The sequence below is a fragment of the Barbus barbus genome (assembly GCF_936440315.1).
Source record: "Barbus barbus genome assembly, chromosome: 6".
NCBI classification, from domain to species: domain Eukaryota; kingdom Metazoa; phylum Chordata; class Actinopteri; order Cypriniformes; family Cyprinidae; genus Barbus; species Barbus barbus.
Window position 1 is genome coordinate 1237390 of NC_136734.1, and position 22608 is coordinate 1259997.

Below are 22608 nucleotides of genomic sequence, written 5' to 3' on the forward strand. Positions count from 1 at the left end.
ATGACGGTGCTTCTTCTCTTCAGTTCACCTCACTCATTTTCTACAGGGTTCAGGTCAGAGGACTGGAATGGCCAGCAGAAGCTTGGTTTTGTGCTCAGTGACCCATTTTTGTGTTGTTTTTGAGGTTTGTGTTTGGATTATTGTCTGGTAGGAAGATCCAAACATGGCCCATTATAAGATTTCTAACACAGTCAGTCACTTATTGATTTTTTTATCTGTTGGTATTTGATAGAATCCATAATGCCATGTGTCTAAACAAGATGTCCAGGACCTCCAGCAAAAATATAGGCCCACAACATCAAAAATACAGCAGTATATTTCATTGAACACATGGGGTACTTTTTATCCCTGCGTTCACCAAACCCATCTTGAGTGCATTTTTTAGTTTCATCTGACCATAGAAGCCAGTTCCATTTGAAATTCCAGTTTTGTCTATAACTGTTTCCTAACATTTTCTGTTGATTGGAAATTCTTAATTATTGCCCTGATGGTGGAAATGGGAATTTTCACTGCTCTAGCTCTTTTCTTAAAGCCACTTCACTAATTTGTGAAGCTCAATTGTCTTTTGCTGCACATCAGAAATATATTCTTTGGTTTTTCTCATTGTGATGGATTTAGAATGTAGAGCTGTTAAACTGGCAAATGGAGGTTTCAAAAAGTATTGAATAAAAAGTTTCCATTAATTGTGGCCAATGTGTATTAGAGAAAAACATTTATTTCATATTGATATTTCCCCCCATTTTAAATTCTTATTATCCAATGAAAGGTTAGATTTTTGTGAATTTTTTTAAAATAAAAGATCAAAAGGATTAACAATGCAGATTAATTTTCAGAATCAGAGTCAGAAAGAGCTTTATTGCCAAGTGTGTTTACACACACAAGGAGTTTGTCTTGGTTTTAGGAGCTTCCAGTACAGAAGTACAAACATAGTGCAGACAACATATAATTAAGGTAATGAAAACACTAATAATGAAGAGAATAGACAATAAATTATAAATAACAACAGTAATAAAAATACAAATATACAGAAAAGAAAAAATGCCCATAGACAGACCTGTGAATGTGCATGTGTCCTATGTACGGATGAGGGTTTGATGAGTTATTTACAGATGTACAGTACTGGGGTGTATTGTGTGTTGTTCAGGTGGGATATGGCCTGGGGGAAAAAATTGTTCTTGTGTCTGGCTGTTCTGGTGCTCAGTGATCTGTAGCGCCGGCCAGAGGGCAACAGTTCAAAGAGAGAGTGAGCTGGGTGTGAGGGGTCCAGAGTGACTTTCTTAGACTTTTCCTCACTCTGGAGATATAAAGATCTTGGAGGTTGGGTAGAGGGGCACCGATAATCCTCTCAGCAGTCCTGACTGTCCGTTGTAGTCTTCTGATGGCTGTTTTGGTAGCTGAGCCAAACCAAACAGTTATTGATGAACACAGGACCGATTCAATGATGGCAGAGTAGAACTGTTTCAGCAGCTCCTGTGGCAGGTTGAACTTCCTTAGCTGGCGAAGGAAATACAGCCTCTGCTGGGCCTTTTTCACAATAGAGTCAATATGAATGTCCCACTTCAGGTCCTGAGAGATGGTGGTGCCCAGGAACATGAATGACTCCATTGCAGCCACAGTGCTGTCCATGATGGTGAGTGGGGGGAGTGCACGGGGGTTCCTCCTGAAGTCTACTATCATCTCCACTGTTTTGAGTGTGTTGAGCTCCAAGTTGTTGTGACTGCACCAGACAGCCAGCTGCTCAACCTCCTGTCTGTAAGCAGACTCGTTTCCGTCCTGAATGAGGCCGATGACTGTAGTGTCGTCCGCAAACTTCAGGAGCTTGACAGAGGGGTCTTTAGATGTGCAGTCATTTGTGTAGAGGGAGAAGAGCAGTGGGGAGAGAACACATCTCTGAGGGGCGCCAGTGCTGATGGTGAGAGTCGTGGATGTGAGTTTGCCCAGCCTCACTAGCTGCTGCCTGTCTGTCAGGAAGCTGGTGATCTACTGACAGATGGAGGTGGGCACAGAGAGCTGTGTGAGTTTGTCTGAGAGAAGGTCAGGCATGATGGTATTAAAGGCCGAGCTGAAGTCCACAAATAAGATCCTTGCATAAGTCCCAGGTTTGTCAAGGTGTTGCAGGATGTAATGCAGTCCATATTGACAGCGCCATCCACAGACCTGTTTGCTCTGTAGGCAAACTGAAGAGGATCCAGCAAGGGTCCAGTGATGTCCTTCAGGTAGGCCAGGACCAGTCTCTCAAATGACTTCATGACCACAGACGTGAGAGCAACAGGTCTGTAGTCGTTAAGGCCAGTGATTTTGGGCTTTTTGGGGACGGGAATGATGGTAGAGCGTTTGAAGCAGCAGGGAACTTCGCCGAGCTCCAGAGATCTGTTGAAGATCTGTGTAAAGATGGGGGCCACTTTTAGACAGGCAGGTGAAATACCGTCTGGTCCTGAAGCTTTCCTAGATAACCAGGGTTATTATTGATACCTTTAACGTTACCTTAAAAAATTTTGTTAATTCAAATGACGCTAAAATAAAATATAAATATTAGATGACAAAATTTTTAAATGTTGGCAAGTAACTGAGACAAATGTAAAATAATAAAAGTACTAAAAATTAAAATGAACTGAAAATATATTTAAAAAAAAAACAAAAGCTATTCAATGATTTTAATAAAAATAATATATAAATAATTAGAAAATAACTAGGGTTATTGTTACCTAAAACAATAAAAAAAAAAAAAAATTTATTGAAATGAAACAGTTGAAGTTAAATTGAAGTAAATATAAATGTTAGATGAAAAACTTAGAAAATGTAAAAAGAAAATTTGATGATGATGATGATAATAAAATAAATAAGAAATAAGAAAAAATAGAAATGTTGGCAAGTAACTGAAAAAAGTTTAAAACAATAAAATGGAATAATAAATTATAATATAAATCAATTAAATAAAAAGAAAAGAAAAAGAAATAAAAACTATTTAATGATGTTAATAAAAACTTTAATAGTATATGAATAATATTAAAATAACACCGCTCATAACCATGTAAAATGTTACTGATACACTGTATCAGGAGCTGTACTGGTTATCATATTTGTGTGCTGTGATATTTATGTTTCTTGGACAGTGCTATGGTTCTAATTGTAGTAATTTAGTGTAATTCATCAGAGTTTTCTGATGTTCAGGAGTATCACGCTCAGCTGGAGGAGATGCAGGTGACCATCAGGCAGCTGGAGGAGGATCTGTCTGCCGCCCGCCGCCGCAGCGACCTGTACGAGACCGAGCTGCGAGAGTCACGGCAGACCAGCGAAGAGCTCAAGAGGAAAGCAGCCGAGTACCAGCAGAGGATCCAGAAGGTGTGTGTGTGGGTTCAGTCAGTGACCATTATAATGACAATATCTAGAACAATCACAACCACAATATCTCTACACAACCAGTCAGATGCTTGGACACATTTGCTCGGTCTTTATTTTGACTAGTTTCCACATGTTAGAAGTGTTTGAGTTTTTGTGTTTCTTTTCTGTCTCTATTTTCTGAGCTCTGCTCGCTCTGGACACTCATCCTGGGATGCTTTATAAATGTGCATTATAAATATCTTTTTGTAAAGAAATGTGTACATATGCAGAATATATATATTTTTCTACAAAACTAATTTTAAGCATTTCAACAGAAGCAGTTAAATGAAGATGATTTTATAATCATGAGCGACATAAATTCAGCCATTGTTCAAATTTTTTTTTTTAATATTGATATTAAATATTTTATTTATATATATATATATATATATATATATATAATTAGTATTAATTTGCATTATTTAATCTCTCTCTCTAAGTAATAATAACTTTGATTATTTTTATATTTTGTATATAGATTAAATTGCATAATTTTTATTCTCTTTCTATGTTATATAATATATTTTACATATATTATAAAATATATATAATAATTTAGATTAATTATACAGTAGATTAAATATTTTTGTATTACAATTTAATATATATGAAAAATATAAAAATTATAAATATATATTTTATGTAAATAAAAATACTTTTATTACTTTTTGTTTTATTAATATACATATATTATATTTTGTGTACAAATTAAAATACATTTATTTTCCATTTGTATATTTTTATGTACTAGATTAAATTGCTATAAATATGTGTACAGTACATAGCCAATATATACAGTACAAGTGGTTTGTGTGTGAGGGATTGTTCTTTATGATCCTGTCGTGTGATTGTGATATTTGGATTGTGTTTGTGTGTTGTGTTCAGGCGAAGGAGCAGGGGAAAGCAGAGGTGGAGGAACTGCTCTCTAAACTCGAGAAGGTAGGTACAAATCAGTCAAACACACAATGACTGAAATTCATCTGAAATCTGTTTGTGTCCCTCCAAATAAATAATTGAGCAGACCGGTGGATCATATGCTAGACTCAGACTTCTCTGGTTTGGACGGGATGTCCCTGTGGGCTCCTTGATCTCTGACTGAGAGCTCAAATAGATCCCACGAGAGCCCTCACAGTCAGATCATACAGGTGCCCAATTATTATTGTTAATAAACCAGCACAGCTCCCAGAGTCTTGCAAAACCATGAAATATCAGGGACGTCTGTGATTTCTAGGCCTGCCGAAACACTGAATGTAATCTAAAAAAGTAATGGAAATTTCTGTGGTGAGTTTAAATCCTTTTTTGATTTGCTCAGTCACATCGTGTTTGTGTGTGTGTGTGTGTGTGTGTGTGTGTTGATGTGTGTGTTAATCATCCTCAATGATACTCACTGCGCTCTTCATGCTGTGAAATCTCTCTCCGGTCAAGTAGTTTCATTTTGAGAGGACACTTCTTCATGAATAAATGTTTTTATAAAATATGATGATAAGCTCATCTATTAAAACTACACACTCAAACACCATGTTTTACAGAAAATTTGCATTTGCTATTCAAATTTTTCACATATTTGTAGAAAAACCCTTTTAAAAATGTACTTGATGTTGTTATGAGAGCTATATAGACTGTAGATACAGGGTAGATCACAAATAACAGGATGATTGACCAAATAATTATATAATAATAACATTTTTATAACAAGTTTATCTTGATTATCTTGAAGTAACAAAAGCTGAAATTTATATAAAATATATAGACATATCTAAAATGGAAAATATAAACAAAAACTGATTCAAAATATGAATTAAAACTATAATAGTATTCGAGTGATGCATTATGGTATGGAATGCATAAGCCTTGATATTGTTTTCAATATTTTAATTTTTCCATATCAGCCTGGTCTGACTGATGCAGTTCCTAAATAAACCAATAACTGTTGGTCAATATCGATATAGCCAGTCATAAATCTGGCCTCACTAGTTTTAGTTAAACTACACTGTGATCATCTCTGCACTTTCCTCGCCGCCCAGGTGCTAAACGTCACTTTGAAACATTGCCTTGTCATTGACTTCACCTGCGTGGACATTTTAACTTCCTGTAATTACACACACATCTGCTGTGATGGTCACAGTGTGTGACTTTATGAGCTTCTGTGTTCCAGACCAACGCCGAGCAGCAGCTGAAGATCCAGGAGCTGCAGGATAAACTCTCAAAGGTGCTGTATGTTAACATGCTACAGACCGCAGACATAATGCAGTACAGTATATTACTTTAGTGTTTAATTGCACTGTTTAATCCACCATGTTGTAGCAGTAAGCCACTAGAGTCAGTGTGATTTCCCATGGAACAAAGACTAACGACACCCCTTAACCTCAGTAATCTTATTGCATCTGCACATTTGAATCTTTTGCTTGTACCTTTGGAAAGACATCTTCAGAGGATCTAAAGGTCACAGACTGACCTCTTGAGTGTTACATGAATAATGTGTATAATGCAGTTCTTCTAATGAGCTCTGCATGTGTTTGACCTTTGACCCTGCAGGCGGTGAAGGCGAGCACAGAAGCCACGGAGCTGCTGCAGAACATCCGTCAGGCCAAAGAGCGTCTGGAGCGAGAGCTGGAGCGTCTGCACAACAAATCTGACCCCAGCGACACGCTGCGCAGACGCCTGCGAGAGACTGAGGTGCGACGGGGCACTGACACACACACACACACACACACACACACACACAGAGATAATGTGCATTATGCACTGCTGGTGGATTGTGGGACTGATAGAAGAGAGCGTTAATGCTTCTGTTAAACAGCTGACGCTCAGTTATCAGCTGATACTGTATCTCAAAATGGACAAATATCAGATAATTAACTGGCCTGACTGAAATAATTATCACTGGATCGTTGTTCACACCATTATTTAAAAAAGGATAACAAATAAGTTGCTTGAAGAAAATGAAAAAAACGTTTTTGCGACCAAGAAGATTTTTATATGAACTCTTTTTGCATGACCGTTTTTAATTACTGTAATGTGCCTAGATATTTGTCTTTTTTAATAATTGCCATAATTATGATTCTTATTAGATCTCATTACTTATAGTAATAATATTTTTATTGCATTGTATAATAAAATACTGTGTTTATTTAAATAAGTGTACTACTGTTTAAAAGTTTATTTTGAAAGAAGTCTCTTCTACCCACTAATTTATTTGATCAAAAAACAGTAAAAATTGTGAAATGTTATTATAATTTAAAACCGCTGTTGTCTATGTGAATATGTGTTAAACTGTAATTTATTCCTGTGATCAAAGCTGTATTTTCAGCATCATTACTCCAGTCTTCAGTGTCACATGATCTTCAGAAATCATAATAATATACTGATTTACTGATCAACAAACATTTCTGATTATTATCAATGTTGAACACAGTTGTGCTGCACAATATTTTTGTGGAAACTGTGATGCATTTTATTTTTCAGGATTCACAGATGAATAGAAAATTCAAAAGAACAGCATTTATTTGAAATATAAATATATTAAAAATGTCTTTACTGATCAATTTAATGTGTCCTTGACTAAAAATATTAATTTCTTCATAAATCTTACTGAATCCAAACTTTTAAACAGTAGTGTATTTAGTACAGCAAATGTGTCTTTTACTCTAATCCGTATTTGTGTTAGTGTTAAATGTGCTGAATTATGATGAAAATAATGTCACAAGCAAACTTTTATTTTTATTTTTTATTATTATATGCAAATATAATTTCTTCCTCTTGTTTTTGATGTGTAATATGAACTTGATAAGATTGTTGGCAGGTTTGGTGTGATTCCTGAAGCTCAGGTTACTTCAGGAGGAATGAATCTGTAATAGTTGTTAAATCACTCTTGTGTTCAGGAGGGCAGAAAGACTTTGGAAAACCAAGTGAAGCGTCTGGAGATGGTGGAGCGTCGAGAGAATAAACTGAAGGATGACATCCAGACCAAATCCCAACAGATCCAACAGATGGCTGAGAAGATACTGGTGAGAGAGAGAAGGATTAGACTAGCAAAGATTAAACCACTAACACGCCTCCTTAACCAGCTGACCTGTAACCCACACACACACACACAGAGGTCTCTTCACGTCTGTCTTTGCACTGTCATCCTTGTGCGTCTGTCTTCTCGGATTCCTACAGATTAGCATATGACAGAACAACCACACACACACACTAACAGGATGTCCCATCTGCTGCCACACACACACACCTCTGCACCTCTCAGTGAGGAACACACACACCTTCATGCCGTCCCGTCAAGCAGCGCTCAGATTCTCAAAGCAAGTTCACTTCTTCATTTCACCTGGTGATGGGATTTTACTGCTGGAAACGGTTTCGATCTACCTGTTACCTGACTGCGGACTCTCTCTCTCTGTGTGTGTGTGTGTGTGTGTGTGTGTGTGTGTGTGTGTGTGTGAGTTTAGGAGCTTGAGGAAAACTTGCGGGACACTCAGGCTACAGCGCATAGGATGGAAGCCCACCTGGTCCAGAAGGAGCGACTCTATGAGGACAAAATCAAGGTAGAGTTGAACACAGACCACAGACACTCGTAAAAATGTGCGGAAATCACTAGTTTATGAAAGACACACACGACTAATGCATCGCTACTTTTGTTCTGTTGCTTGACGTTTTGGGGTCAGTGACGATTGATTGATTGTGCCATTTTGGGTGAATGAGAGTTATTACATTTATTTAAGTAGATTATTCTCAGTAAATGTGTATTGACTATTTCATGCTGCAAACATTATTTCTCTCTTTATAATGAACAAACCGTCTTTAAATCAAAATGATTCTCACTTTTTACTAGAAAATAGAATTTTCAAAGCATGAGGTGTTTGTGCACAGATGTGTGTGACAAGTATTTAACAAAGAATCAGTGTCCAAATACTGATGCAATTATGAAGTCGAGAGTTTGTCCAGGTAAAATATCTGTCTTCTGAACACGCACGCGAATGAGACGTGACAGGAACACATCTGTAACAGAAACATCCTTTAATTTTCATTTTAGGTGTCAGTATCACCCTATTAAAACACAAACCTATGCCAAAATATATTTAAAATACATTTATTTCATACTAAGTATACTTTGAATATACTTTGAATATATAAACACTTTATTTTGGAGTATTTCTTTATTGCACAATGCACATTTCTTAATATTATGCCTAAAATGTGTTTGATTATCACTATTAATAAGGATTTATGATCTCTTTATTAATCTTTAAATGCAAGATATTTAAAGTGTACCTGAAGTATCCTTGTAATAGATCTGTTTTTAGCTGAATCAAATGTACTTCAGTTCATCTTTAGTTGGACTTCAGCACTATTTCTGCACAATAAAGTGCATTAAGTACAAAATTAGTTGTTCCAGTTTAGCAGATTTTAAGTATGCCAGTTTAGTATACCAAAAGTACAGTTGAGTTAATTTGCAAAAAAAAGATAACTAACTGGGTTATTTTGATTAAGTAAAAAAAAAAAATACAGCTAACTAACACAAAACATCATAAAAAAACACTATTTTCAAAAAAGAGTTATGTTTTTGCAAATAAACTCTTCAATTGCAGGATTCAATTTTAGTAAGTACATAAATATATAAAAGTATTTGTAGTATATTAGTATTTTAGATGTTAGTATTTTTATTAGTTTTTTTTTCACTAGGTCAGTCAGTTTTTCAAAAACAATCAATTTCTTCTCATTTTAATCAATAGAAAAGTTAATGGACTGCTAGTTAGATTGTTGTGTTAGCAACTTTTCCAAAAACTAACAAATGTAATTTCCATCACACACAATATCAAAACTCCACAGCATCACATCATATTCATATCTGAATATACCTGCTGATCTGTTACATGATGATTATCGTCTGTAGATGCATGTAAGACTCCTGACGTGTGTGTGTGTGTGTGTTTGTGTGTGTGTGTGCTGTAGGTTCTGGAGGCTCAGATGAAGGCAGATCTGGCTGATAAAGAGAGTCTGGAGCAGAAACGAGCTCAGCACGAGGAAGAGGCGCGTGAGAAATGCAAACTCATCAGTGAACAGAAAGCTGTGAGTGTCTCGTCTTCATCTCACATCAAAACTCTGACTCCTGACAGACTGTTTGCACAGAAGTGTGTGTGTGTGTTTGCTGGAGACACACTGACTAGTTCATCCAGCAGAATTTTTGAGCTACTAGAATCCATTCCAAGACCAAAACTGAAAACTATTTGATTTTGTGGTGAAATTAGACCTGAGAAAGTTCACTCTGATAATTTTCTAGCCTTTTAGTCCTTGATCCAGTTAACCGGTTAGACTTTATCTTACTAGATTACCGCCCTGATTGCAGACTCACATGCTCAGTGTATGAAACCGCAGGGTGGTTTTATATGATGCATTCTCAACATTTACATACTTAAGTAACACTGGTGTAGCTCAGGCTAGCAAATTAAAAACTCTGCGTAATGAAGAGTTTATTACTGGCATCCATGAAGTTATTCTGACTTAATTTGAGCTTTTATTAAAACTCAGCTCCTGGCTCTTATGATGTCCTGTTATTAAAAGTCAAGTGAAGTGTAATTTGCAACACTAGCAGCGACAAATCATGTGTTTCTCAAACTCTCCTGATGCTTCTTCTGCCCACGCTGGTGGACTAACATTTGCTGTATGTGTAAATCTGCATCCCGATGCTGGATTTGACGGGTTTGTCTCTACAGACCATCAAGGCCATGGACAACAAGATGAAGAGTCTGGAGCAGCGGATCGCTGAACTCTCCGAGGCCAATAAACTGGCAGCCAACAGCAGCATTTACACCCAGAAAAACATGTAAGAGTCTAAAACATGATGCCAGAAACCGGTCCAGTTCAGAGCAGCTCGAGTTTCCAGACCTGCATCTCCTGCAGAAGTATTCACTCCACCAGCAAAATGGTTTCTCCGATGAAGCTTGTTAAAAAGCCTGGTGGGCAAGTAGAAAAGCATGTGACTGATTAAATGAATTGAGTTCAGATTCATTTGACCGACTTGAATCAACTCAGTGACATTTAGGCCCGGTTTCACAAACAGGGTTTAGACTAAGCCAGGATTAGGCCATAGTTCAATTAGGACATTTAAGTCATTTTTATAAACGTGCCTTAGAAAAAGACATTACTGGTGTCCATCTTGAGACAAAACAAAGGCATTGGCATATTTTAAGATCAATCAGTGCAAGTTTATTTCAGTTGAAACAGCTCAGATTTACATTTTAGTCTGGAACTAGGCTTAAGCCTTGTCTGGGAAACCGGGGGTTAATGAATTGAATTAGGGGTGTGAGACTAGTCTCTATGGGGAGTTTTTGTCTCATTTATTATATATAATATAGTTAAACATCACATAAGCAAGAGTGTTCTTCCCAAATATCAGCATGATTGCAAATGTAATATTGATTTTTCTAATATCGCGAGTTGTTTTTGCTCTATTTCACCAACGAAAATAGTTCTAAACAAAGCTTCGATACGGAAAGAATCAGAATTTTTTTGAACAAATCAATGATTCAGCGATGTGTTCATATCAACAATCAGTTTCACTACAGAATGAATCAGCCGTTTGAACAAATTGAATTTGTTTGGAGCGTTAGAAACCGTGGCGACAGGTCCCCCAATATTCAGATGAATGGTTTATCAACAGGTTTTTAAGTGATTAGTTTGCTCAGATTTGATCTTTGGCCCTCCTCAGTCTAGTATCTTTGGTTTTTAACACTGTTTAATACACTATAACATCACTGACAGTTCCTGTAGCTCCTATAACTGGTGGATCACGACACTAGCAGCAGCAGGTCATGGATATAATGCACGGTGTGTCGGTATCGTAAGTCACTTTGGATAGATACGTTTGTCAGATGAATGCATGTAAATGATTAGAGGCCCAGGGCGCAGTTGCTTTGACCTTTATTGAAGTCTCCTCCGAGCACTAGACGACTGAAGCTTCAGTGTGTTCATCTCAGAGCAGAAATGTGCACTGAAGCCCAGATAAAGCAGTCTTGCTGTGAGACTATATAATGCTAGGAGATTCAAACTGCAAATTTCCCACAAAGCTGGTTGATGTATAGTGCATTAGTGCCATTCGTTCCGGAAGTTTTTTCCTCATTCAGATTTCCCATTGGGATTTTTTTAAAGGGTTATAATTAGGGTTGAGAATCTTTGGGTAAACAGCGAATCGATTCATGATTCAAAGGGTTTCCAGTTGAATCAAGAACAATTTTTGCAAATTCAGAACGATTCAATTCGATGCGATTCGATTAATGTTTCGATTCTGCATTCTTTAAATACAATCACAGGATTATTAATATGCTTCTCCTAAATTAGTCAGAGGTCAAATTACACAGCAGCCTTTATGGGAGTCAAAGAGTGATGCTATGGCATTACTTATGGCATATGTAGAAGTTTACCCTAGTAAAAAAGTAATATGTTTTACATACAATCTAAGTATAGTTCAAACCTATTAATACATTTACTGACACATCGCTCGAGACTTACTGATATAAAAATTATAATTAAACTTTATTTGGAGGAGTACTTGTGCACAATGCACATTTCTTAATATTAAGCTTAAAATGTGTTTTAATGTCACTATTAATGAGGATTGTATGATCTTTGAATAATATCAGTCTTTAAATGCAAGATATTGTGATAGTGTACCTGAAGTATACTTGCAATAGTTCCACTTTAGCACAGTCAAATGTACTTCACTATATATTTAGTTGGACTTTAACACAACTTTCTCACAATTAAAGTGCATTAAGTACAAAATTAGTCTTTCCAGTTTAGCAGACTTTAAGTATACTAAAAGTACAATTGCAGGGTATTTTTATTAAGCACTTAAATATCTAAATGTGTTTGTAAAATACGTACTGTAGCATGAAATACATTTATTTCAAATACATTTTAGTATTTATTTTTCACTAGGAAAAGCCAAGATTTAAAAAAAAGGACACCTTTGCATGATGTGAGCCGCTTTATCTTATTTTCATAGAGTAAAATGCTACAGCATTTAACTTTTCCTCTCTATCTGATGATTCTGAAAGAAAACGCACCCGATGTCTATTTGCTATAATGACTAACGCAGCTTTCATGCATGTGATGGACAGATAAACCTCATGCTCTTATTTCAAGATTGTTGTTAATGCTGTGGTTATTTGAACAGTTTCCTTCATGCATTCGATTAAACGACATTAAGTTAAAAGTCATTTATCATTCAGTGGAACAGTGCGTATGCTTTTAGACACTCACATTGTTTTAGCTCCGTCCAAATGCGCAGCTTCAACTGCTCCGGTAATGTCAATGAAATGAGTCATGGAGCGCATGAAGAGAGATGTGAGGCATGAATAACACTGCTGTTCAAGGTCTCCATTAATTCATGCTTGTAGTAATTTAATGTGTATATATCTTAAAGCATTGAATTGCTATAGAAATCGCAAGTCATTCGATTCTTAGCGATTTAAATCAATTACTGGCAGAAATCCATGTTTCAAGATCGATGCATATGCATCGTCAGGGTTTGTAACCGATGCATCGAGAAAACGAGAGAATCGTTACACCCCTAGTTATAATCCATGAACCAAGCCAACCAGCTACGAGGAGAATCACAGCATTACAAACTTGATTTCAAACAAAAATAGGCTATGGCAAGCACTGCATAATCAAACTAAATGCACATGAAACTGCTGATTTAAATGTTAATTAAAAATTTAGAAGCACTTTGTTTATTGCAAAACATGCTATAACCATTTAGTTTAGTTCTTCATGGGAGTGGGCAGCGGAGCTAAAGAGTTGTTTCTCCACGAATCAGAGAATCAAAACCAAACAGAATCATAGGTAATGCGTTTTTTTGTTTGTTTTTTTTCGCATAGAATTTCGCTTATTTAAAAAATAAGTTGAAAATAATGTTAGCTGATGGCTTCAACAAAAGCATATAACGTCGATTAACAAACCTCATAGCTCATACTAGGCCTGCTTTTTAAAAGTTTATAAGTTTTCATTAAAAATGAGCTCCTCTATGGAGCAAATGAATGGGATTTTTACTTCCAGAACTGACTGTTATGCTAAATTACAGTTCAGTTTCAGAGTGTAGTTTTAGGTCATATTACAGTAAATAGGGGTTGATCCTGGAGATATTTAAATACTACTTACTGTAAATCTGTAAACGACAATCTGGGGAAGCATTTAGCTTGTAATAAATGTTCAATCAGAACATCTCTTCTGCATTGTTCAACTTCTAAATCAAGTGTTTTAGATTTAATAGGGGACTGAGGAATAGAAATGATTGCAATTTAGCCAAACTAAAATTATTTGAGAAACGGCACCCCGGAGATGCAGCAGTCATTCACAGGATGCTTCTGAAATGAGTTTATTGAAGGAGAAATCTAATTCACTCCTTTTACTGGAAAACAAGCTATCAAACACTGGAAAATCAGAGAAATAATGAGTCACGAGATTCAAGCTCAGTGTTTTTCTCAGGAAAGCTCAGGAGGAGATGATCTCAGAGCTGCGGCAGCAGAAGTTTTACCTGGAGTCGCAGGCGGGGAAGCTGGAAGCTCAGAATGCCAAACTGGAGGAACATCTGGAGAAGATGAGCCAGCAGGAGCAGAGCCGGAAGAGCCGCATCCTGGAGCTGGAGACCAGACTCAGAGAGGTGCGAGCAGATCCGGACAGTCAAATATAAATGAAACGGGTCCTATTTCTGCCTTCAAAAAAAACTCCCAGCATGCTTTATTTTAACTATCTGCATCTGTTTGATTTCATATTTTCAAAATGCGTTTATTCAGATTGCTTGGTTTAAAATTATGAACATGGTTAAAATATGGCTGGCAATATTAACTTAAAATGTATGAGACTGAAACAAATTGGATTTATTGTTGATAAATATATAAAGCTAGTTATTGTGTATTTAAAACACATTTAGTTTATTAGTACTGTTACAGAAATCTGACCGTTTAATTTATGACTGACAAATATGCATTACGTTAAGTTTATTAGTCTGTTTTGAAACTTTACATGTAATTCAAATACATAAATGTTACATTTAGGCATAAATATTTTTTTATAGAGACTTTGGTTCATATCTACAATATCAAAGCGTATTGCGATTATTGCATGGCAAACAATGTTTAGTGAAGTTTTGTTTGTGCATCAACAGAAAACAGCACAGACTCAGTCTCAGTTCATCAAAATCAATTGAAAAAGGATCAAATATTTTTGTTCGGTGAAGTTTAGGTGCATCACTAGTGTTGAATGTGAGAATTACTGGTTAAGTATGAATGTTAGAAGATATCCCAGAAGACTTGACCAGACCTTGGCTGGTTACCAGACTAGTTTGCATTGGTCAGGCTGGTGTGAAAGTCTTAGAGGAGACTGACTGTGAGGAATTACTTGTAACCGAAGATTTACAAGATTTGAATGAATTGAAACTGGCAGTAGTAGTGATGTTTGACAGTATGTGTGTGTTTCAGATGGGTCTGGAGCATGAGGAGCAGAAGCTGGAGATCAAGCGTCAGGTGACGGAGCTCACGTTCTCGCTGCAGGAGAGAGAGTCTCAGATCAGCAGCCTGCAGGCGGCGCGGCACGCGCTCGAGAGTCAGCTACAGCAGGCCAAGACCGAGCTGGAGGAGACGACGGCCGAGGCTGAGGAGGAGATCACTGCGCTGAGAGTGAGACGCATGCAGATCACTGAGGACACACTGTTAAATCAGCCGAAGCCCTCTGAGATAAAATAACTTAAGCAAAATATTATTTCAATAACTTAACAACACATTTGTACTCTGTTGGTGAATTTTGCACCATTTAAATAAATATTAACTAAAATATAACAAAATATAAAAATAAAAAAAATCAAATATTACACACATACTGTATACATTCTCCTTTTCATATAGTGTAACTTGATGTACTAAATTTAAAGATTTAACTTGAAAAACTAGATTTAAAGGTTCTGAAATTAAAAAAATTTACAATATCAACTATATTAAATTAAAATGGAAAATAAAAAATAAACTAATTCAAAATAATAGTAACACTGGGTCACATGACATGCAGGTAAACAAATAAAATATTTAATTTATAAATACTTATGTATATTTATATAAAATAAACATGCTCCAGTGGATCATTTCAACAATAATTTTCATTATGGTATAAAAAACTGAAAACATAAAGTTGCTTAAAATAAAATAAATGCTAACAGCAAGAAAATAAAAAATAGTTGGCAAGGCTGTATTTCTCTTCTTTGTGTGTGTAACTTGCAGTACTATAATAACTAAAACTGAAATACAAATTGATAAATATTTCTAGTATATATTAATAAAATGACAAAAATCACACCAAAATTACTAAAGCTTTTACTCAAATTAAAATGAAAAATATAAGTAATTAATAATTAAAACAATAACAGGACATCAGTGATGCTAAAATAATACTAGGTAACATGGCATGCAGCCAGGTAAACAAATACAATGTTTATTATATAAAAGTAAACTATATTTATTATATCTTATGTTTTATTTGGTTTTTATTGATTAACTAATATTTATTTAAATTTGATATTTTTATGGTTTAATTATTACAGAATATAAAGTGAATGCAAGCATGTAGGCATATGTCATGTGCAAAAAGGGTTAAAATCACATTACATTGTAACATTGCAATCTAAAAACAGGATTATACTTTTAAAGCAGAAGTTAAATTTACTAAACTAAAAATGAAAATAATAAAAAAGCACGGACTAATTGAGTAAAAAGGCTATTCTGATTACCCCATTACACTTTACAGTTAGTGCTATCATACACATACACTTACTTGTAGGTTTAAAATTCTACGTATGTCACATTTATTGTCCAACTACACATATTCCAGTAAAATGTATATTTGTAAGAGTTATTGCGCTCCTATTTCATTGTGCTCTGTCTGTTTGGCGTGCATGTGTGCGGCGGCGCTCGTTCTAAGTGAAGTTTAGCAGAAAATCGCAAAGCAAAAGCTCATGCACTTCTGACAGCAAAGTGGAAATATTTCCATGGCTTTCTAACATTTACAAATGGAGAATATACCTGTGAAATATAAGTTATGCATTAAGGAAAACGGCACATCAACACATTAAACAGCACGAGTAGCATCTCTGTCAGTGGCCTTTCTGTCAGAGCTGCTTTAAACTCATTATAAACTATAGGCTACTATATCTTACGAGTTTTTTTTTTTAAAGCCCTTCATATAAATGTGCATAAATTCATGTTTAGAACAAATTGTATTATGCACTTTCTCTGCAGCAGTTATAGTATAGTTTGTGTCCTCCCTAGATATTTTTTCAGATGCGCTCGAATCAAACTACTGTATATCGATATTAACGGTATTTCTTCATACCGTATCGCTTATAAAAATATATCGATATATATCATACAAACTACCATTTATACTACAGTAGATATATTTCTGGGAGGGACTACTGAGCATTATTTACATGTGGTAGCAACGAAGAACCAAAAACGGCCTATTTAACAGGTCTGAGAGAGTGTGTAAAATGAGCTTGGGAAACTGAATTTCTGAGACAAAATGTTCTTATATGAGTGAGTTCAGGGTATCTGTATGATACACACACATTCACACACAGCATCATGTGTTTGTCCTTCTCCTGCAGGCCCACAGAGATGAGATTCAGCGCAAGTTTGACGCGCTGAGAGACAGCTGCTCGGTAAGTGTGAGTTTATCTGCGCTAAGATTTCCCACAATCCCCTGCACTGCTCAGGAGGGTTGAATATGATGGTTCTCTTCAATATAAAAACAGACTTCTTACTTTACTTCATTTAACTGTTTCTCTCAACCTTCTTTTGATTCACTTCCAATGAAATGGCATCTATCCTGACTAAAGCTCCAAGAGATTGAACCTGTAAGGTTTCAGTGGTGTGTTGTGCTCGATAGCTTCTACATTTAGCTTGAGGATCCTCAGGGATCGGATAGAGAGCTCGGAGAGAAACTATTGATTAGAAGAGCCGAAGAAAGCAGAGATCTAAACAGTGGCTTCTTCTGTTGGCCGTGAGCCTGAGTGACACACAACAGAATCAATACACACTGGGGAAAGTTGCTGTCACCTTAATGCCTCATTTATCCCCGATCACAGACCTCAGATCAGTGAGCTGTTGTTTTCCTGCCTTGTGAGCTCTGATATTTCCATCTGTTTCACTCAGTTCCTGTAGCTGCAGTGTTCATGAATCTGGAATATTCCCGCAGTGTCAGAACAGAGAGTGATTGCGGTGGAATGACTCTAATGAATGGAATGATTATGCGTTTGATGGAAGATTCATGCATATTGATAAGGATGAATGATGCGGCGTGTCGTCACAGGTGATCACGGACCTGGAGGAGCAGCTGACCCAGCTGACCCAGGAGAATGCCGAGCTGAACCGGCAGAACTTCTACCTGTCCAAGCAGCTGGACGAGCTGACGGTGGAGAGCGAGGAGAGACTGCAGCTCAGTCAGGACGTGGACCGTCTGCGCAGAGAGGTGGCCGACCGAGAGATGCACCTCAACAACCAGAAGCAGGTGCGCAAACACGTCATCTGCACACTCAAACCTACTTTAAATCAACTCAGTCCGCGATATGTGGAGCGAGTCCAGTTCTCTTTGCTTTCACAGCTCCTTATAAGTGGAGTCACATCTCTTTGTGGTTTGTTTGTTTTAGTTGGTCAGTTCACTTTCCCTTCCACACACTGTTGAAATCAGTTAAACTCGTGTAATACAGTGCAACCGTTAAGTATTCACAGCGCTTCACTTTTTCCACATTTTGTTGTGTTACAGCCTTATTCCAAAATATAATAAACTCATTATTTTCCTCAAGATTCTACAAACAATACTCCATAATGACAAAGTTTGTTTGAAATCTTTGCAAATTTATTGAAAATAAAAAACGAAAAAATCACATGTACATAAGTATTCACTCTAGGGCTGTCAGTCGATTAACATTTTTAATCTAATTAACTACATGATGTTTTGATTAATTAATCGCAAAATAAATTTGACTGTGAAATTACCCACAAAAGATTATTTAAAGCTATTTTTTGTGTTAAATGAGAAAGTATCAAGTAGACGTTACAAATTGTAGCTTTAGAAATATTTGATTTAATTCAACAAAAAAAATATTACACACAAACATTTAGGCTACAACATAAACTATGGAACATAAAAGAAGATAATTTGAGAAACAAGTCAGTATTGTTTGTTCATACAATGAAAGTCATTAGTAACCAAAACGTCATTTTTACCAACATTATTCAAAATACCTTCTTTTTTTTTTATGTTCCACAAAAGAAAGGTTTGAAACGACATGAGGGTGAGTAAATGATGACAGAATTTAAATTCTTTGGATGAACTATCCCTTTAATTTTTTATTATTATTATTAATTAAATGATACTCTAAATAAGAAACTAAATCTGCCAGCAGGTGGCGGTAAATGTCATTCATTCAAAGATTCCTTCAGTAATGAAGTAAACTGCTCTCTTTATGAATGGGTTTTTGAATCATTGGTTCACACGATTTGTTCAAAACACGGATTCATTCAGAAACTAAACACCGCTCCCCGTTTCCGCGGGGTCTTAAAACGTCTTAAATTTAGTTGTATCAAATTTAAGGCCTTAAAGTCTTAAATTGTACAAGAAAGTTTTAATTATGATTTCAGGAGGTCTTAAATTTGGAAACGGAAAGACAAGAATTGCGATATGGCTGAATGTGGTGATTAAACTTGAAAAGGCTATGATTTCATTAAATAACCATGAGCGCTGAAAGTTTCGGGTCCGGTGCTGTGCTGCTTTGTGTAGTCTACTGTGTTTACCGGGGAAAACCGGTATATTTCAGCCAAACACGACACCTGCTGGCAGAGAATGAATCAGTTACCGTAGGTTAAACTAATGCCGTACGAGTTTCACTGCACGATTCAGGCTATTAAAATACATTTAGAATGATCACATATAAGATATGGGGGCAGAAAATGTATAGCCTATATTTATATCATTTCATATAGTTAATATCACACGAAGAGTGACTGTCTTTTCTCCAGAATTCAGCGTGATTACAAATGTGATATTGATTTAATGCAACAGTGCAATAAACAAGAAGTTAATATTAAGAGACTTACATTTTAGACACCATATCTTCTGCTTTTGCTCTATTTCTACAACAGAAATAATTCCAAACACAGCACTGTTTTGCGTCTCTGATTCGTTCCTGAATGAATCAACTGTTTAAATGATTCGGTTCAATCGCAATGACTCACTTATTAACGCTGACTTGCTGCCACCTGCTGGCGGTTTTAATTTCACATTTAAAGTATCTTCATTTTTTAAAAATAATTTCAAACATGTTTTCAATGTTTTATGTTTCAAATATCAAAACACTATTTATGCATTTGTAACTGCAGGTTAGCATTCTATGTCCCTCTGAGCTGCATTAAACAGTGTGTAAATACATCCAAATAACACTTCAGATGCATTGCAAAGATACATTTTGACTCAAGATGATGCACACTTTTAGAAAAAATGGCTTAAAGGTAAAAAAAAATGAATGTCTATCACTGCTGTGAACTGACCACGCAGAATATGAAGAATATAAAAAATTCAGGAGTCAGCTGTCCACGGCAATCTTTATGATCCCAGCACAATAACACACTCGTTATCGATAAAATCCCAGAAAATATCAAGATATAATTTTTTGCCAATTTCGCACACCCCTAATTTATTTAATTTATATAATAATTTATTGATGATAATTGTTAAAATCAATATTATTAAAACTTTTGACTTATCCATTTTCTTAAAAATGGTTTAAAGGCTGAAATGTAAAGTTTATCATTTTGCAAAACTATTTGTTTTTGTGAAAACTTGTATCTGAATTGTAAATGATGCTTTTTACAGTCATTTTACAGTTTAATATGGTACTATAGACATTGCCCTGCCCCGCTCATATGGTATTAATAGTATTTGTGCAGGTCTTAAAAAGTCTTAAATTTGAGCTTAAAAATCCTGCAGCAACCCTGGCTATGGCTTTAAAGGTAATTATGTTCTCTGCAAAATTGAGCAAAAACACATTATTCATTCATTCATTAAATCAGATTTAAAATCATGATATTCGGGACAAACTGCACTCGTGCAATTCTGCTCTCGCTGCTCGTATGATATAAATATGAGACAAAAACTTATACAGGGGCATTTTTGCACCAATATCTTGAATTTTAGGGCATAACTGCATTTATGGAGTGGTTGCCTTCCATCGTATTTGTCAACAGTCAACTGTATGAAATGTTAGATGACGTACAGGTCTGGGGCGGGACCAGTGCGTTAACCGCGTTCAAATATTTTACTCGCATTATTTTTTTTTTTTTTACAACTAATTAAGTAAGTTAATGCATTAAACTGACAGCCCGAATTCACAGCCTTTGCTATGACACTCAAAATTGAGCTCAGGTGTGTCCTGTTTCCACTGATCATCTTTGAGATGTTTCTACAACTTGATTGGAGTCCACCTGTTGTACATTCAGTTGATTGGACATGATTTGGAAAGGCACACACCTGTCTATATAAGGTCTCACAGTTAACAGTGCATGTCAGAGCACAAACCAAGCCATGGAGTCCAAGGACTTGTCTGTAGACCGCCGAGACAGGATTGAAGCTGGACATTTGTACTATACTGCGGCGTGTTATAGGACAGTGTGTTTGTGTTTGCAGAACATTGAGACTCTGAAGACCACCTGCAGCATGCTGGAGGAGCAGGTGGTGGAGCTGGAGAGTCTGAACGATGAGCTCCTGGAGAAGGAGAGGCAGTGGGAGAACTGGAGATCTGCTCTGGAGGATGAGAAGAACCAGGCGGAGCGCAGGACCCGAGACATGCAGAGACTGCTGGACAACGAGAAGCAGAACAGGTACTGTGAGCAGCAGTCACAAAACACTACCTTCAATTATTGACTTTAATTTCATCCATGCAAGTCAATCCACAAAAAAAGTTAGTTTGTCTTCATAATCTTTAATCCAAATCTAAAAAATGCTCCTAAAACGATGGGTCTTCTCTGAAAACACTTTTGCCCGGAAGACCTAACATTTCATATCTTCATGTGATAATATTGAGACAGTTTTGCTATTGCGATATCACAATATTGATCATATCATTACATCCCTAGATCACAACAATAAATTACATTTTAATATAGTCAAACCAAAAACTTTTCAGACACCAGATATAATTTTTGATATTTTGTACTAGTGTGTGCAGGACACTATAGTTCATTTATGGAAGTGAGGATACCAAAATAAAGTAAACCGTGATATATTATACCCAAAAATTCTTCATACAGTGGACTAGCAGTAAAATTGATAAACATTTGGGACCAAAATTATTCAGACACTTTGACTTGAGCCTGTTTTGCTGAAGTTTTTTTCTTTAATTGCTAATTTGATCTTTTTCCACCACAGACTGAATAAAATGAAGCATCTAATTGTGTTTTTAACTTTAACAGCTACTCAACCGAATTCATTACATACCTTTCTATCAAAGTTATCTGGCATTATCAAGATGAATATGAGTTCTTGTCATATTTTATTACCATTTTCTAAACTATAGCGAATAAACTGTGATGTAAGAAATGTTGAAGGTGTCTGAATACATTTTAGATTGACTGTATATTCACATAGAAAACTGTTATTTTAAATTCCAGAACTATTTCACTATTTTTACTGTATTTTTGATCAAATAAATCCATTAAAACTATTAAAAATCTTTCTGACCCCAAACTTTTGAATGGTAGTGCATGTAAATACTCTTAATCTGTGGTGTTGTCTCGACTCGACCCTGTTCCTCCAGGTTGCGAGCGGACCAGCGCAGTACGGAGTCTCGGCAGGCGGTCGAGCTGGCCGTCCGCGAGCACAAGGCCGAGATCGTAGCTTTGCAGCAGGCGCTGAAAGAGCAGAGACTGAAAGCAGAGAGTCTGTCTGATACTGTGAGTTACACAAACACACTCGCAACAGTTTGTTCGCTCCGGCCCTCCATCTGCGTTTATTAATATTCATGCCAATATGGAATTTAACAAGCCACGATTAAGCGCCACAGCTGATGGAGATTAATTAAACACTGCACATGAACATGTCGCTGCGCATTAGTTGAACACTGTGAACAACAAAACCTTCTGTTCCCTCAGACAGGAGAAGCTGTGCTGTTTATATGTGCTGTTTATT

General features: G+C 36.2%; 2 protein-coding genes across 3 annotated transcripts in view; both read left to right on the top strand.

Moving 5' to 3' along the window:
- Positions 1 to 22608, top strand: part of LOC306871772 (guanine nucleotide-binding protein G(I)/G(S)/G(O) subunit gamma-10-like) — a 480959-nt gene that overhangs the window by 69463 nt on the left and 388888 nt on the right. The gene's annotated exons all lie outside the window — the stretch shown is intronic.
- Positions 1 to 22608, top strand: part of LOC306871755 (citron rho-interacting kinase-like) — a 92605-nt gene that overhangs the window by 44186 nt on the left and 25811 nt on the right. For both annotated transcript variants that reach the window (XM_079419892.1, XM_079419891.1), the window contains exons 14-27: positions 3172 to 3342; positions 4267 to 4320; positions 5537 to 5590; positions 5917 to 6057; positions 7263 to 7388; positions 7827 to 7922; positions 9331 to 9447; positions 10092 to 10201; positions 13867 to 14041; positions 14859 to 15056; positions 17033 to 17086; positions 17737 to 17934; positions 21109 to 21302; positions 22238 to 22373. In XM_079419892.1, coding sequence (XP_079276018.1) covers positions 3172 to 3342; positions 4267 to 4320; positions 5537 to 5590; positions 5917 to 6057; positions 7263 to 7388; positions 7827 to 7922; positions 9331 to 9447; positions 10092 to 10201; positions 13867 to 14041; positions 14859 to 15056; positions 17033 to 17086; positions 17737 to 17934; positions 21109 to 21302; positions 22238 to 22373 — 1824 coding nt within the window. The remainder of the gene's footprint in view (positions 1 to 3171; positions 3343 to 4266; positions 4321 to 5536; positions 5591 to 5916; positions 6058 to 7262; positions 7389 to 7826; positions 7923 to 9330; positions 9448 to 10091; positions 10202 to 13866; positions 14042 to 14858; positions 15057 to 17032; positions 17087 to 17736; positions 17935 to 21108; positions 21303 to 22237; positions 22374 to 22608) is intronic.